At 29.2% G+C, this 17,937-nt stretch overlaps 1 protein-coding gene across 1 annotated transcript; it reads right to left on the bottom strand.

Moving 5' to 3' along the window:
- Positions 1–88: 88 nt before the first annotated feature.
- LOC113378687 (protein O-GlcNAcase-like) lies at positions 89–8,382 on the bottom strand. The gene is given in 21 exon segments (XM_026619246.1): positions 89–346; positions 422–502; positions 3,065–3,180; positions 3,351–3,534; positions 3,705–3,790; positions 3,955–4,008; positions 4,129–4,303; positions 4,398–4,551; positions 4,633–4,724; positions 4,975–5,090; positions 5,203–5,665; positions 5,745–5,881; positions 6,059–6,259; positions 6,326–6,469; positions 6,548–6,676; positions 6,815–6,977; positions 7,237–7,341; positions 7,420–7,596; positions 7,598–7,649; positions 8,036–8,087; positions 8,165–8,382. Coding segments are annotated over 21 exon segments (3,021 nt in total). The 5' UTR covers positions 8,247–8,382.
- Between the last annotated feature and the right edge of the window lie 9,555 nt (positions 8,383–17,937).

Below are 17,937 nucleotides of genomic sequence, written 5' to 3'. Positions count from 1 at the left end.
ATTTCCATTTTAATCCTTATACAAGACATTGCACCAATCAATTTAGTAGTTTCACATCGACATGTATTTGCCACCACTTCGATATCCATTACCAGCCATAAATATAATAAAGAGTGTTTTTATCAAGCTTGGGTAACAAATACCAGGTCATTTCCAATTTTATATCTGTTAGTAAGAAATAATAATAATATCGCTGGCGTTGCCAGCTACTGGCCTGCTTTCCCAAAGCAAATCGTTGGCGTCCAGTAACTGGAAACCTCAACCGGAAGAATGTCTGGCAACGTGCAAATAAGCCATAAATATATGTGAAAATATTTTGAAGTAATGTTCGTGAATGCTTTCTAATCTAAACCATTTAAAATAAACACATGTATATGATAACTACAAAATCATAATAAATTATAGTTGATTCTATAAATACCTTTGCTGCTTGTGAAAGTTCTCTGCCGTCGTCCAGAAGTGAAGCTGGATACTTGAGACACATTTCAGGAATCCAAGCCATCTGAAAAAGAGAATCATATATAATTAGAAAAAGTTATGAATTTAATATCTGAACCAGAGATGCCGAATGATTCGGTTTGCGGCTCCCAATGAATTCTTGCTAAATAAATTTACTATTTATTAATTTAAGAATTGTTTTATCTGTCTATTCATGATATTGATTGTGTTTTTTATCTATAGAGCTCAAAAAGCTGGTTATTGTAATATTTTAAGACCCTTAGGTGAAGTTATACCTTACTTGCCATCCTCATATTTTTCTATATATTTCACGCTTTAATTCAAGAGACATGGCCCTTTTCTTTATGAAAGTAAATAATATTTTGTAAATGTACAAAAGGCAAAAACCTCAACATTTAACTGTACAATTACATATATATTCTAAATTATCCTCCCTTCGCAACCAAACATCACGTGTATTTTTAGTTACGAGAAATTCTTTCAAAATTCTTGGATTCTGGTAAAAATAAATACACGTGATATCTTACTATGCCCCTCCTCCCTTACGTGATTTTTCGTATTTTTTTGTAAAAGCCCCCCTCACCCTAAAAACCTAACGTGATTAATGAACGCCTCCTAATAATGCGTAGTTAAAACTTCAAACATCAAATAATTCTCGGTAAATCGTTACATAATATGTAATTGATCATTAAAATGACTAACTAGAAAATAATTTACTATGGACAATAAAAATGCCAAAATATTTCTGTGGTAGAAAAAATCATTGTCTTAAGTTCTTACTCGCTCAGTGCTCGTATCTCGAAACACACGTACGTCGGGTCACTCTTTATTATATTTAATTTATATTACACATTTCAAAAAAAAAATATAAAACATCAAAATAGGCCCTTTTCGAAAAACAAATGTACGATTCTCTTTTTTATGAAAATACAAGTAAAATAAATTTCACATAATTTTGTACCGGCATAACCCTACGTTAGTAATGTATATATAAACTGCACAAAATTTGGCCATCGTACGACTTATATTTTTTTCATTGACGAAATTTACAAGTGACGCTGAATCGGATACAAAGTACAAATAATAAAAAGATGGCAACAACGCTGGTGTCAAGACTATTTCGGCAATCTATTCAGACATTTGGCCGAAGCCGATTTCTTCCCATCAAAAAGGAGAAGGACTCGGCATTTGATTCAAACGTGAAGTCCTTAGAAGGTGTGATACATCAGATGAAATGCAAAGACATTAATTTGAATTTGGATAAGTTGGACCCGAAATTTTGGACAAAGGAATCGAAAGTGGCCTTCTATTGCATGGATGTGTATCTAGATAAGTTGCTGACTATGAAAGTGTACATTTTGAAACCTGGCACGAAAATTCCTTTGCATGACCATCCAAACATGCATGGGTTTATCAAAATCCTTGATGGTAAAGTCAGAATAGCGTCTTACAGCGAAACTCAACTGAAGGTGATGACCACGACGGCCGCGAATAACAAAAGACTTAAAACGAAAGACGCTAATAAACCTGAAGATTCTAAGAACAAAGAAGCCAATCAGCAATTATACGTCACTAAAATGACAGAAACTGTATTTGATCCCAAGTCAAGAGTTTCAATCCTTACCCCACGTAAAGGTAACTACCACGAAATAGAATGTATGGATAAACCGGCCGCTTTCTTTGATCTTCTAGCTCCTCCATACAACGCCGAGAGAATAATGAATTTTTATCAATTAGAATCAATTAACAAAAGCAACGTTTTCAAATTGATCTTATTAAAAAGCCAACCACATTGATATTTGATGAACTGCCGTACATGGGACCTTCTTAACATAAAAATGCTGCCAGAATGAAGCCATCGAACCAATTTGCTTTCACCGATTCGAATTTTAATGCTTTTAATTTATTTCGCCAAATATTTTTTGTACATTAATTGCTTGTATTGGTTAATTGCTCTTAGGATTTTGTAATATGATTTTTAATTGTAAAAAAATGTTCAGTGTCAAAAGGACTCATGTTATTTTTTCCAATCTTTTTCTTGACTCTTTTTATATGAATTTCGCAAGCGCTCATTATACTTATCTGCTCCATATGTAACTGTAACTCCACAATAAGATAAATAAATGTAAACTACATAAAGATAAGTTAAAAACGACTTTCTATTCATATAATTAAATTATTTTACACAAAATCATGTCGCAAAAATTTTCAGATAGTTATTTGATTTAAAAAAAATCATGGATAACTATCGAGTATATTTTTTAGCATTTTATCAAATATAAATATGCTGAATTTGGTTGTTCTGTGTTATAGTGAAAGACAATTTTTACAGCATTCAGTAAAACAATTTGTAGAATTTTGAAAAATCAGATAACAGATTATCGATATTTATATTTAGTAAAGCAAATTGTAAAATATTTTTTAGATTTTAATTCAAAGACGTTAATATTGCGTATTTCAGTCCCATTTTTTCTAGTTCCCATGGAAACTGGACTACAAAACTATAGCCAAAACAAAATATTTGTTTTAGAAAAATTCTGATGTTACACCAGATTATTAAATTATCTTAATATCACGACTAACCTGTTGATTTCTATAAAAAAACTCTAGCATCTAATGCAGCACATGCATAACCGACAATATCACGTCCATCTTCTATCACCATACAAAATTCAGGAACCAAAGTCAAAAACGGACCGACTAGCCTATCAGCAGGAATACCTGTAATAATAATATAAAACTTAAACACAAATTTGAAAAATAAATTAAAACAAAATTAATTAAAGTAAAATTGTTTCAAACTATAAATTTACAAACAAGTCCATTCTCAAATGCTTCAAGGCATAAAACATTTATATCTGTTATCTGTACAAAATGTTAGTATTGCTAACCTTGTAAATGTTCAGGAAACAATTCAGTAGCATCAGAACCATCTCTACAGGTTTCATGGCATATTCTGTAAACGCGAGCCTCATCAGAATTTGTGTAAGGTCTTATTGTGTATAAAGTTAATTCCGGTAATTCTGGTAATTTGTAGATGAACAGGTCGTTTCCGGCATCTACTGGTATCAGCCTCTAAAAAATGTAAGATGAAATTTCATTATATCTTTATAAATAAGATTACAAGATATTAGTTGGGGTAAGAAAGCAACAGACAACAAAGTCTAAAATATATACATATTGTAAAATATTGGACATATGAATAACATTATTTCAATGTTGTGTTTAATATGAGCATATCTTACCTGTAAATCAGCTGTAAGACCACCCCTAAAAACCCAAGGTTCCTGATCTCCGCTCATAAATGCTTCTTTCCAACCTTTAGAAAACCCTAAAATTAAAAGTTAATCTAAATATTATGGTGAATTAAAAAACATATGTTTTAATATATGTTTAATAATACTAAAAAAAATAAACCAGAATTAATAACCAGATAAAATTTAAGAAAAACTTCAGATAACTACGTAATAAATTTATAAAATCAAAAATACTTACATGTGTAACTTCCTTGGATATAACTGGCCATATTTGTTGGAAATCTACCCAAAGCTGTGAAAAAACAAATCTATGAAGATATTTCAACATAATTATGCAAATAATTTTTTATATTCAGCGTACAATAAACTTAAGCGTACTTTTTTTAAATTACTATATTGCCCACGCACCTACCTAGCCATTTCACATATGAATCTAGTAACGAGACAACATTTCCCATATCCCAAACATACGAGTATAGGTCATGTAATAATTCTCGATTCTGACAGTGAGCTAACTTTAATGCTAATCTTGAAACAGAGTAACATAAAGTTGAAAATTTATCTGATCTTCTAAACCATTCTTGAACCTAAAAAAAAATAAAAAACAAAATTGAAAATAAACATTTTTATGAAAAATATATAAAGTATTATTATAGGATACTTAGTTCCGGTTATGCTTACCTCTGGTTTAGACATAGTTTCATTACTTCTATTCGATATTATAACTAATTGGGCATTCGTTTTCAACCAATGAAATTCCTGTAATAATTGCAAACCCTGACTTCCATGTTCAAAAGGCAAATAGAATAAATCACAGAGTAACACCAAATCTAACTAAATCTTCCATAAACTAAAAAAAAAAACAGAAACAATATTAATCAACTACCTATGAAGTGACCTTAAATAAAATCATTACTTTTCTGCATCAATAGTCATCTCAGTAGTTCCAACAGTTGAAATGGATGCAGTATCAGACGTCTCAACTTGCATACTACCTCCGGAACAGTTCTAAAAAGAATGAATTCAAAGTGATATGGAATTGAATAAAAAAAATCATGGAATAAATTAATAAGTAGAAGTTAAATAAATTCTTGATTTCAACTATGTGAAAATCAATCACGAAATTATTTGATTATTATAAATTATTATAACTTATAATTTGTTGACTAAAATCACAATAAAAATTAATATTTATTAACCCAATTAATAATCTGAAGTAGAATAAAACTAAAACAGATGATAATTAAAATTATCTTACCGAAGTACTTTCTGACATAATAACATCTGTTTCAATTGTTTTAACTACATGGACGGGACTGGGCTGAGAAGTATTACTGCTTCCACATTCCATTGGCTCAGAAAGAGAACTATCTTCTGAAACAGAACAAGTCAGCATTTATAAAAATATTAATAATTTTAGAAGTTGGTTCAAAATGGCATAATTTACTTCTATTATGCATATTATTATGTCCAAAATTTTTTTTACCTGTTGCCATATCACCATTCATTGGTTTAGCTGTACCATTCATTTCAGTACAATTTATCACACTTTTGTTTGAAACTACAAAATCTTCATCATTCCCACTGACCATCTTATTTAACTTTGAATCTTCACAAACCGCTGGCGTAATAATAGCTGCAACATCAGGATCTACAGTATCATCATCAATAATTTTATCCACTTCATTTGTAGAATTATTTACTGCCATTTCGTTCTGACTATCGTTGCAAATATGTTCAGTTTCAATAGCAGGACTTGATTCCATGGCTTTAATAGACATAATTGGTACGGGAATACTGGAAACAGGTATGTTTTGAGGAAGTGGCAGATTGGCTACAGTACTAGTTATTGGATTGGGTATAGAATCATTTAATACTACTTTTGTGGGAGATACTAGAGAATTCATCACAGGGTTTGGTAGCGGGCTGAATTGCTCATTGCCTGATACCTGAAAATAAAAGCAATAAGAAATAATACAACAGTTTGTTCCTAAAATGGATCCAAACAGTCTGCTACTCAATACTAACCGTGCTGCAAACGTCTGCCAATGCTTGAAGTTGATTAGTCGGTACAACTGGTATAGCAGTGGTGGTAGTGGAGCTGGTAGTGGTGGTCAAACTCATGCAAGTGTTGACTGAGGGCAGTATTGGAATGATCGGCATCGCTGTTGGAATAAAGCCTGAAGGGTGACGATGGGAAAAACCAATATTAAACATACCAATGTAGAACACAATTGATAAGTTATTGATTTTATATTACATACATTTAATTTATTATTTTATTTTAATCAAGTTCCTATTTTAATCAAATATTTCTTTCTATTTCCATTCAATATTTTTACCTGGCACTGATGGTTGTGGTTTAATAAATGGTCCAAAGGCAGCTTTCTGTATTGAAAATTCAGGCAACCATTCAGCTATTGCATTTCTTAAAGCTTGCCTTGGATGATATGTATTTTTCGAAAGGCCCATTGGTGCATCTTCATTACTAAATCCTTCTTCAGTTTCTGTTTCCAATTTAATATCCGCAGAAATTGAATCATCTGATAATTGATAAAAACAATGAGTGTGATGATAGACATACATACATCATAAATAATAATTCTTACTTGAATGTCTAGCATCGAAACTACATTTTGACCAATGCGCTAATGTGTGAATGGCTACTGTATTTGCATTATATTCACAATTGGGATTACTTAAAACACCTCTTAAATATGGTATTAATTCAGGTGATCTACCAGAATAAGGCCCTAAAATAAAATAATAATATTATATAATTGTAGTTTCAAAATACAATTTTTATATTGTACATAAATACAATTTCTTACCTAAAAATACTCTTTTCTGATCGTAATCATTTGCATGCAAATTATCCCAAATAACTGGTGGTCGCCTCAAAACTTCTGTTATCTCTCTGATACATTCTACAGTCAATATCCTTGAGATTACTTTGGGACCTAATTAAATAAAAAAATGAAATAATGAATAGTAAATTTTCAAATTTAAGAGTATTGGAATTATGTATGATATAATTAAAAATAGACTATAAACATACAAATAAACTTTTAATGTCTTAATAATCAATTATTTCTTACCTGTCCACATAATATCAATTTCAGTTGATAATTTTGATCCAAGTGTATTCAAATATTCTGATTGCGTGACAGAAGGAACAGCTCGCGTACTGCAATATTGCGTAGGACACAACAAAAATTTTGGACATCCTAAATGTTGGAAAATTTCATTTGTCACAGAAACCTTAAAAAATATTTATTAATATATCTCTGAATATCAAATCAAATTGCATGCATTGTCAGGAAACTCATTTGTATATAATTATGCTTCCTAATTAATAATAAACTAAAAAAATTGCTGGATAATAAATCACTAATAAAATTGGAGATTAATTAAAGATCGAGATTACGATGGATTTCATTTTTTACTTTCTAGTCACAATTAAACTATGTATACTATAAAGGTTGATTTGAGTCAATAAAACTAAGAATAAAAACCTCACCTGTGCATGTGCAAAACTTTGAAAAATTTCCTTATCGGGTTCAGTCATTTCAGGCTCAATATCATCGAATAATAGAGCAAAGGCTGTACAACCAAATTGAGATACCTGAAAATATTAAACAACTGTATTAGTGTACTAGTGATTTGATATATAATAGAAAAATTAGAATGAATTTTATCATACTTGTTCTAACTTTCTTTTCAATGCAGAAACTTCTTTTGAATTACTATAAGTTATATCTAAACCTGGGGATAGTGCATAATAAAAGTCGATTCCTTGATCTTTTGCAGCAGTAATTAAACCGGTTAAATGATCTGCTTCTTCAACCGTATATAGCTCACGCCAATAGGCTCTGTGTTTTATAATCATCCTTCGGGGCGTATACATAGGAATCCATTCCCCATTTTTTTAACCTAAGTAAAATAAATTATTTCTTATAGTAATGGAAATATCAAAGTTGTCAGAATAAGTATAGACAATAGTTATCTTTTGTAATGTTTGAAAGAAAAAAAATAGAACCAACAATTATTGGATTACATAGATGGAATCATGTTTAATATTGTGGTCGGTAGAACATGATGCACCAATTATTGTGTTATTAAGTTCTTTAACAGTATAAAACTCATTTATCATTTCATACTCATCATTTGAAAATCTATAATAATATTGACAAAATAACCTAAAAAATCCTAAAAATGTTTGTGTTATTACGAGGCACTTATAGACATTCTGAATATCCAAATCTCACTTTTCTTTGAACCCCGAATCTTTTACTTCTATATAATTAATTAAATCTTACTTTTGAAATAAGTCTTTCCTCTGCTCTGTTGTCCATGGTCTTCCATAAAAACCTAAAACAAAGTTACATTTTCATAACCTGCACAAAAATAAAAATTCACTAAAATGTATTTAAAATCGTTCTAATTACCTTCTACAACTCCACATATAAAATTTCCATTTGATGAACCCAAACTATCGCTTTTCTTCGAGGCATTTGCGATTTCTGCCATTTTATGACAATAACCACATAAATAACAAATTATAAATAAACACTGTGATGTGCGGCAGAAAATACTATTTATTATATACTTTTATATCACATTATTATTTTATTATAATTAATTTAACAGGATATTATAAATCAGTACAAAATCAAACAAACAAAAAAATTGACAACGCAATTTTGCTTCTGCAGAATCTTTGACCTGAAAACAGCTGTTTGCGAACTTGATTTTGCGGAAAATTAAGCGCCAAATTCAAATGCAACTATTCCAAAAGTGAAACATTCTTTTCAATGAATAAAAGAATCATTAGAATGGATAGTTCAATGTCCATATATATTTAAAATTTTAATGTGAATAATTTGGAAAAAATCCCAAGAACTATAAACGGTGCTGTCCTCTTATGGCCGTAATGACTTATATATAAGTTACACTTTTAATTATAGTAGTTATAATTAGTGTTAATTGTTTAATTGGTTTACTAAAAATACATACATATATCTAAAAAAATTTGCATCATTATTTTGTTAAGAATATATAATAATATAGTTATATTATGTATTTTTATACAGAAATAATTTAAACTTTCAAATTATATATATACATTCAATTCTGTATTTTTATTGAAAAATCTTGCTAATTTAAATAAGTTTATTTTTTTTCAGCGACGGATAATTTATTTGTAATAATAACAAAATATAAATATTGAGATATCTCAAATTCTTAATATTTATTCATATTTCTTTTGGCTAAACCTATGAAAGTATAAACCTAATAGTTTTATTCAGAAATTAATTATATTTCATTAAACATGATTACAAATTATAAATTAATATTTTGTATTCTTATATAACATATTTTCTAATATATAAATAAAAAATATTATATATTTTATAATAAATCCCCTGTAAACACGCGATGTGTCTGCTATTTGATCAAATTGCTCTCAAAATAATATTGAATTAAAAACCTGCAAAATTTTAGCACTCAAAATAATTGAATTAAAAAAATAATTATAGTATATAAATCAAATTGCTCTCAAAATAATTGAAGCACCTATTTGAATTAGTGCTAAAATTAAACTATAGTAGAAACTAATTAAATTTAGATTATTATTATTAAATTATAGGAACTATAATATATTATATTTAATTATTATGATATATTTACACGTACCAAATATTTATTTATCAAAATTATTAATAAAAAAATTGCTAAATTTTAAAAGTCTTTCCGTTATATTAATTGCTTTCTTATCATAATTTGTACAAAAATTAAAAATATTTTAGAAGAAATAAAAATGAAAATTAAGGCAAAAATCTGAATCTCTACGAAAAGATATAATGTATAAAATGTTTCAAGAATATTAGATCAAAATTTGCTAAATTATAAAATTAAAAATGAAAAAGTTAAAGCATTTATAATTTGGTTTGTTGTTTTTGAAGAATATTTAATTAAAAGCGAACTAATGTTCACTTTTGTTATAAAAAATTACCATAATGTTAATAAGGAAAAGTCCATAATGTTTTTATTCATATAATCGTAAATACATGTGATAATGCGATTTTAAAATTGTAAATACATTTTATAGAAAGTATATTAAAAGTGATCATAGAGACAGCTTGAGAAAAAAGAACCAACCAAGGACAAAATTTTAGAGTCTCGGTAATTTTGCAAAAATTTTCACTACAATGTGTAAAATCCCTGCATCTTACGAAATATATTTACGCAAGTTTTACAAGCGTACAAAAATAAGGGATTATTGGACTAAATTTTATTTCTTCTTACCTGAGTCTTACCTTATAATCCGGCGTAGTAATAGAGTCATAAAATTTCCTTCTGTAAACAACGGATAGAAAATAACAAACCAAAATAATATTAGGGGTGTACAAAAATTCAGAAATAAATTTATTAATAAAAGTAGATGATACACTGACTAAAAATTTATAATTCATTATTGATATTTACTAGATTCAACTAAAAGCTTTTCTTTTCTATATCTTGTAGGTTTCTCTAAAAATACGATATAACACAGATTTTGAACATTATTTTATTTATTATCGTTGCTTCGACATACGAGCAAAATTCGAGATACGAGCTTTGGACGAGTAATAATTTTTTAGAAAAATCCTAATGGCAAAATAAAAATTTGAAAATTTTCGTCAGTTGTAACAATGATATTCCTACAATAGAAATAATTTGGCTGTTTTTTGATAGTAAACTTGTGCATGGCATTGTGCATTCTGGCACTTGCCGTGCTGTAATTTAAATTTTTTAAACACTTTGAAGTTTTTATTGAAAACTTGGAAAAAAATAGATTTTTGAGAGTTTTGAAATTTTTGAAAATATTCTGGAAATGTTGAACTTTTTTTCAAATTGTGCTGCATATAGAGACGAAATATCCAAGCCGCGTCGCAGACTCACGGATAAACATGTTACCGAACTCATAGAAATGTAAACAAAATTTGTACTTATTATCAAAATCTCTATAAAATATTCTGACCTGCCATCCTAATAATTATTACAATAATAGAACTGCCTTCCCAAAAATTCAATCAGTTCTTCATTTCACAAGTGAAATGTTTTTTGAATTATTCAAATTGAACGGTCCGTTTCTCTCAAAAACTGAATTACTATTTTTGGTACATTTTGCCCAGTATCTTCCAAACGGTTGGACATGCTTTTGCCAAAAACTCCTTGTTAATAGAAATCGAATATTTTTTTTAAATATTCAAATCGGTAAATTGGTGTTCCCGAAATCGTCAACGAAAATTTGTATCCGCACACACACATACATCCATTTTTCCTTAGGTATGCCAGAATGTTCAGAAGGTTTTCAAACGTAAACATATATAAAAAATTTCATTTTCGATATTTTGAACCCAGTTAGATGCGGTAAAACGCAGGTGTCATTAGAAAATAATTTGCCAAAAACTAACCAGCACGTCTCCTTATCAATACGAATCGAATTTTGTTTGAATTATTTAAATCGGTTGAATCAACCGTGTTCCTGAAATCGTTGACGAAAATTTGTATCCGCACACACATGCATCAATTTTTCTAAGTTATGCTAAAATGTTCAGAAGCCTCTGAAACGTAAAGATATGCAAAAATTTTCATTTTCGATTTTTATGCGATTACTGTAACTTACCCTACGGAAAATTAATCATCATTTTGTTAATATTCAAAAAACTTAACAAAAATCACAGTGGCATTTCAATGCATATGGAAAAATTTGCTTCGAGATACGAGCGACATTGCGAAACGAATTAAACTCAATTTTGGGATTCCACTGTACTTATTCATATTAGATTTAGAACATAAGAGGCTTGTTATTAAAATTAACTAGTGGGGTGCATGGCATCGTGCCTTAAGGCAAATTGCTGGAACTTCCCGTACCGTAATTAAAAATCCTGGTACCAATTCCAAAAAAAAAAATACCCAAAATGTGTACACATTATGAAAATCTTTATAAAATATCTGATAAGTTGATGTGCATAAGTCCAATAAACATTTTTGACCGCCAAATGATATTTTTTAACTCATTTTTATTGAGAGTCTATAACCGCTGGACCTGCCCTCTCAAAAATTTGATCAATTCTTCATCTTGTTAATACAAATAAAATGTTTTGAATTATTCAAATCGGATGCTCCGTTCTCTTAAAAACTGAGTTACCATTTTTGGCACTTTTTGCCCCATATCTTCGGAACGGCTAGACCTGCCTTCGCCAAAAACTAATCAGCACGTCTCCTTATCAATGCGAATCGAACGTTTTTTGAATTATTCAAATCGCTTCATCCGTGTTACCGAAATCGTCGACGAAAATTTGTATCCGCACATACATACACACACGCACACACACACATACATCAATTTTTTCTAAGGTATGCCAAAATATTCAGAAACCCCTGAAACGTAAAGATATATAAAAATTTTCATTTTCAATTTTTTTGCGATTACTATAACTTATCCTACGGGAAGTTAAGGAGCACAACTAGTGTAACCGCATATAAAAAAGGTGATTTTTGGGAATTTATATTACAGAAACTACTTTATCAATCATTTCAAAATTTTAGAAATATATTTATACATGCTTTAAGAATACATAGTAAAATTTATGAAGAAAAAAATTAAATATTTTTTAAGTTATCGTCGATCACCAACGGCGCGACAAAAAAAAAGGCCCTTAACTGCTGCAGTGATTCCGGCCTTCTACGTGGATGAAATAAAAAAAAAAAATTCGTTAAACTAGATAATATTGTCTGTAAAGTGAACTACGATAAAAAAAATAAATCAAAAATTGACAAAATGGTGGCGTTTTAAAAAAAAGTCTAATTTTACCCAAAATTTTGGTCGTTTTTTGACTGCCAAATTTCGATTTTTGATCCGATCAAAAAATCGATAGTTCATTTTACGGAGAACTATATACAGAACATGTAAAAAAATTTTGATAGTGATCGGATCATTCGTTTTTGAGTAATCACTGCAGCAAATTCGGAAAATGCTGTTTCAAGAAAAACGCGTTTAAAGATAAAATGATCGTTGTACTATATACTATATGTATACTTTTTAAATGGCTGTAACTCAAAAACTATTTGAGATATCGATTTGAAATTTTAATATGTTATTTTAAAAGATGTAATCTACCGAAATATGAAAAAAAACAAAAATCGATTTTTTTAAAATTTCACACTAGTTGTGCCCCTTAAAAAAACTTCTTATTCGCGAATTTGCAACCTGAATAATCCTCATCCGACACCGGTCCTTGTATCTTGTATCCCTTCTATCCCTCCCGTTCCAGGTGTCGGTCGTCCTGCCGTCCTGCCGTCCCTTCGTTCATCGCCTAGAGATGCATTCGTCGTATTCCGTTCCCGTACCCGACTACCCGTACTTCTGTATTGTAGTATTGTGCACGCACAAGAAGCACATGCCGCTGACCGTGAACGCCGAACGGTTAGTCATTCGCGCTCACTCCGCAAAGAGACACACGACAAAGACGACGACGCGGTCGCGATATCGCCGCCAACAGATAAAACTCGTTTTATTCAGATAATATGAATTGAATTGTTATTAACGACGAAGGCCAGATCTACTAACATATCATTTGCAAGCCAAGCAAACGAAAGCAGCAGTGAAACAATTATAATATATACACCGTTTTATGGAATCGGTATTAAAATATACTGATGCAATTGTGATTAATTATTAAGTGATAGTGGTCCTTGGTGATTTGTGATTTGAGTTTAAGTGGCTTTATTTGTGAGTGGCAGATTTTTTGTAAAAACTATTTGCAGGTAAAAAATCTTTTATAAAACAAATTTTAACTAGTGGGGCGCATGGCATCGTGCCTAAGGCAAATTGCTGGAACTTCCCGTACCAAAAATTATTGTTTTTTTTTTAAAACAATCAACATTTTTGAAAAAAAAATTATATCGAAAAAATTAGATTTTTGAGAAACTATAAATTTGACAAAAAATTACTTTTATTTGAAAAAAATTTTTTTTTTTGAAAAAAAAGTCTTCTTTATTTTGACATATTTTGGAAATTCTGAACTTTTTTTCAAAGCAATCGTACTGCTCTAACTGCATAGAGACGAGATGTCAAAGCGCGTAAGCGCCGCGTCGCCGTCTAACGGATAAACATTGGTACGGAACCCATAAGAATGTAAACAAAATTTATACTTATTGTTAAAATCTCTATAAAATATCTGATAATTTGATGTGCATATGTCTAATGATCGTTTTTGACCGCCAAATGGCATTTTTTTTACTTTTTTCTTTAGATCTCCGAAACCGCTAGACCTGCCTTCATAAAAATTTGATCAATTCTTTATCTTGTCAATAAAAGTAAAAATGCTTTTTGAATTATTAAAATCGGACGCTCCATTCTCTTAAAAACTGAGTTACCTTACACACACACACAAACACATACACTCATCCATTTTTTCTAAGGTATGCCAAAATATTCAGAAACCATTGAAACGTAAAGATATATAAAAATTTTCATTTTCGATTTTTTTGCGATTACTATAACTTGCCCTAAGTTAATATTAATAATAATCATTTATTATATACTGGTAATCGCCACGATAATGTCAGAAAAATTATCACATGGTCCATAACTTTAATAGATAATTTAGTTAAAAGGGTATCAAGAAAACTTAAAGTATCAAAGAAAATTTGTTTTTCCACTTAATTTTATATTTCATACATATATGACCGACATGGCCCTATATTAAAGATGTTTTTCCCCTTCCACCATGTTGATATCTCTGACTGGCTCTTATGTAGAACTTTTCAGCGTCAGACACATATGACTGACACGGCGTTAATTAATTAACACGTCGCATTTTTCCAATATTTACAATTCAATGTTATTCAGCTAAAACTTTATTTACAAAAAATTATAAAGATATGTTAATATCACTATTATATAGTTATATTAATATACTAAGTTATATTAATAATCTAATTATAATTTAACTTCCAGTAGGGTAAATTATAGTAATCGCAAAAAATAGAAAATGAAAATTTTTGCATATCTTCACGTTTCAAAGGTTTCTGAATATTTTGGCATACCTTAGAAAAAATGGATGAATTTGTGTGTGTGTGTATGTGCGTGTGTATGTGTGTGTGTGTGTGCGGATACAAATTTTTGTCGACGATTTCCGGAACACCGATCAACCGATTTGAATAATTCAAAAAACATTCGATTCGTATTGATAAGGAGACGTGCTGATTAGTTTTTGGCGAAGGCAGGTCTAGCCGATTCGAAGATACAGGGCAAAAAGTGCCAAAAATGGCAACTCACTTTTTAAGAGAACGGAGAGAAATAATTTCAGTCGATAATTAATATTTAATTCATGCTATTACTTTTAAATTAAATTTAAATTGAAATTAATTTAAATTAATTCTGCAATTCCTGAAATATTATTCCAAATTAATTAATTTCATTAATTGGTTAATTTAATTGGTATAATTAAATTAATTTTAATATTATAATATAAGAAAGTATATTATTAAAAATAATAAAAATATTACAAAAAAAATTCACATAGGTCATGGTAACTGTATGAGACAATTTAGTTAAAAATGTATCAAGGAAACTTAATGCACTGATGAAAAAAAATTGTACCAAAATTCCTGGAAAAACACTATTTTTATGTCACACATATATGACTGACACGACCCTATATTAAAATATTTTTTTTCCTTCTATCAAATTGCCTTTGTCAGACATATGTGTCTGGTATGACTCATATGGTGTCAGACATATATGACTGACATGGCGATCAATGTGTTAAGTAAAAATATATTATTATGTGGAAAGTAGTTTCAGTCTATAACTAATTTTAAACAATAATATAAATATTAAGAAATTATTCAAGTCATTATTATTATTAAAAAAAATAAGACAATAATACAATCTACAATAATTGTAATTTTTTGTTTGAATGCTAGACAATTAATAGTTTACTAATAATAAAACATTTTTTATAATATTTTACAATATTACAGCTCTAACTAATATCATAAAGAACGTACTAAAAGCCTAATATTGATATATAAATTAATAATAGTGAAAAATAAACTAGTTGGTTTGGTATTTAGCCTTGAGGCAAGTTACATGAACTTCCCGAAATGTGTAAATAATCGACTTAATCAAAAAAAAAATGTGTAAATAATATACTTCATTAATCCTACTTTAAAAAAAAACGATAATAATTTTAGCAAACTTTGACGAATTTTTAAAATTAAACTACTTGTCGTTAGGCCGTAATATTACAGTAAGTTCTATAAGACCATGATGTATATCGCCAAAAAAATTCCATGAAAATCGGCTTAAATTTTTTTTTCAACAGTTAATTACAAGAAAACGGCTCGGTAGATTTTCACCTAAAATTAATCAGTACTATTCCCAACTAATATCTTTCGAACAGTTTTTGATATTTTAAAATCGGTTCGGTAGGATGAGCTTAAATGTCGACGAAATTTAACACTTTTTTTCAACAGTTAATTACAAGAAAACGGCTCGGTAGATTTTCACTTAAAATTAATCAGTACCATTCCCAACTAATATCTTTCGAACAGTTTTTGATATTTTAAAATCGGTTCGGTAGAATGAGCTTAAATGTCGAGGAAAATTTAACACTTTTTTCAACAGTTAATTACAAGAAAACGGCTCGGTAGATTTTCACCTAAAATTAATCAGTACCATTCCCAACTAATATCTTTCGAACAGTTTTTGATTTTTTAAAATCGTTCGGTAGGATGAGCTTAAATGTTGATGAAAAGTTTTTTCAAATTACAAAGAAACGGCTTGGCAGATCGTTGCACAAAACTGACAAACGATAGTCCTCACCGAAATACATCAAATGGCTTTTAAATTTCTAAATCGGTTCAGGCGTTTTTGAGAAAACGTCGATCAAAAGTCTAATTTGACAAATGCCAAAAAGACCATACTGATTTTTGCAAACTTTGACGAATTTTTAAAGCTGAACCAGTTGTCGTAGGGCCGTAATATTTTAGTATGATCTAGAAGACTATGGTATCTATCGTCAAAAAAATAATCATAAAAATCGTCGAAATTTTTTTTTAAAAAACATTATTACAAGAAAACGGCCCGGCCGATCTCTACCAAAAACTAATCAGCACGATTCCCAACCAATATCTTTCGAACGGTTTTTGAATTTTCAAAATCGATTCAGAATTGCGGGCTAAAACGTAGACGAAAAATTTTTCACTTTTCTGCCATTTATGAAGAAACGGCTTGGCCGATTGTCGCACAAAACTGACAAACAATAGTTCTCGTTGAGATACATCGAATGGTTTTTAAATGTTTGAAATCGGTCCACCCGTTTTCGAGAAAACGTCGATTTACGGCAAAAAATCTGTTCACATACACACACACACACACACACACACACACACACATACTTTTTCCAAATTTGGTCTCATTCGATTCAGAATGGCTTGAAACGTCGAGAAAACATAAAATTAGCGAATCGGGTTTTTTGATGAAAACATAAACTTCTCCTTCAGGAAGTTAATAAGTAAAAAAATTAGTTAATTTTAAATCACAAACATTTTTAAATATAAACGCATATTGAAAATATAATGAAATTTTAAATTTTATAATAGTAAATATATTTTTATCATAGATAAATGAAAATTGTCCTAAAAATAGAGCATCACTGATAACATTATCTTATTCTATTTTTTTAATTTAATTATCTTTATAATCAAATTCTCAAACGCTTTAATATTTTATCAAATTTTTTAAATTAAATTAAAAATTAAAAAAATTTTTACTCTTTCACAACTTTTCAACACATGGCTAAATAAAATGAATGCATAAACATGTGCATAAATTTCCTTTTTATATTCGACATATGGTCAGCGCGTTTATAATATTAATTTATTGTCGTCAAAGTGTTTTTTTTTTTTTATTATTTTATGGGATTGATTTTATCAATGACTTATTTATTGCATGTTATTGGCTAAAATAATGGCTACTTGATAATATCTTTGTAACACTTTTTTATTCTCATTAAAAATCTACTTTTTTATAGCGTCACATATTCGATAAATAGACTTAATAAATCGAAAAAACTCGATAATAATTTTAATACTTGATTGTGTTAATTAAATATTTATTTAAACATTAAATAAATAAAACAAGATGCAACAAATCTTCTAA

The sequence above is a fragment of the Ctenocephalides felis genome, unplaced genomic scaffold, assembly GCF_003426905.1.
Source record: "Ctenocephalides felis isolate EL2017-DRISC unplaced genomic scaffold, ASM342690v1 CF-g0.4_SCAFFOLD_00845, whole genome shotgun sequence".
In the NCBI taxonomy this organism is placed as follows: domain Eukaryota; kingdom Metazoa; phylum Arthropoda; class Insecta; order Siphonaptera; family Pulicidae; genus Ctenocephalides; species Ctenocephalides felis.
Note: the sequence above shows the minus strand (reverse complement) of the source record. Positions and strands in the feature narration are given on the sequence as shown.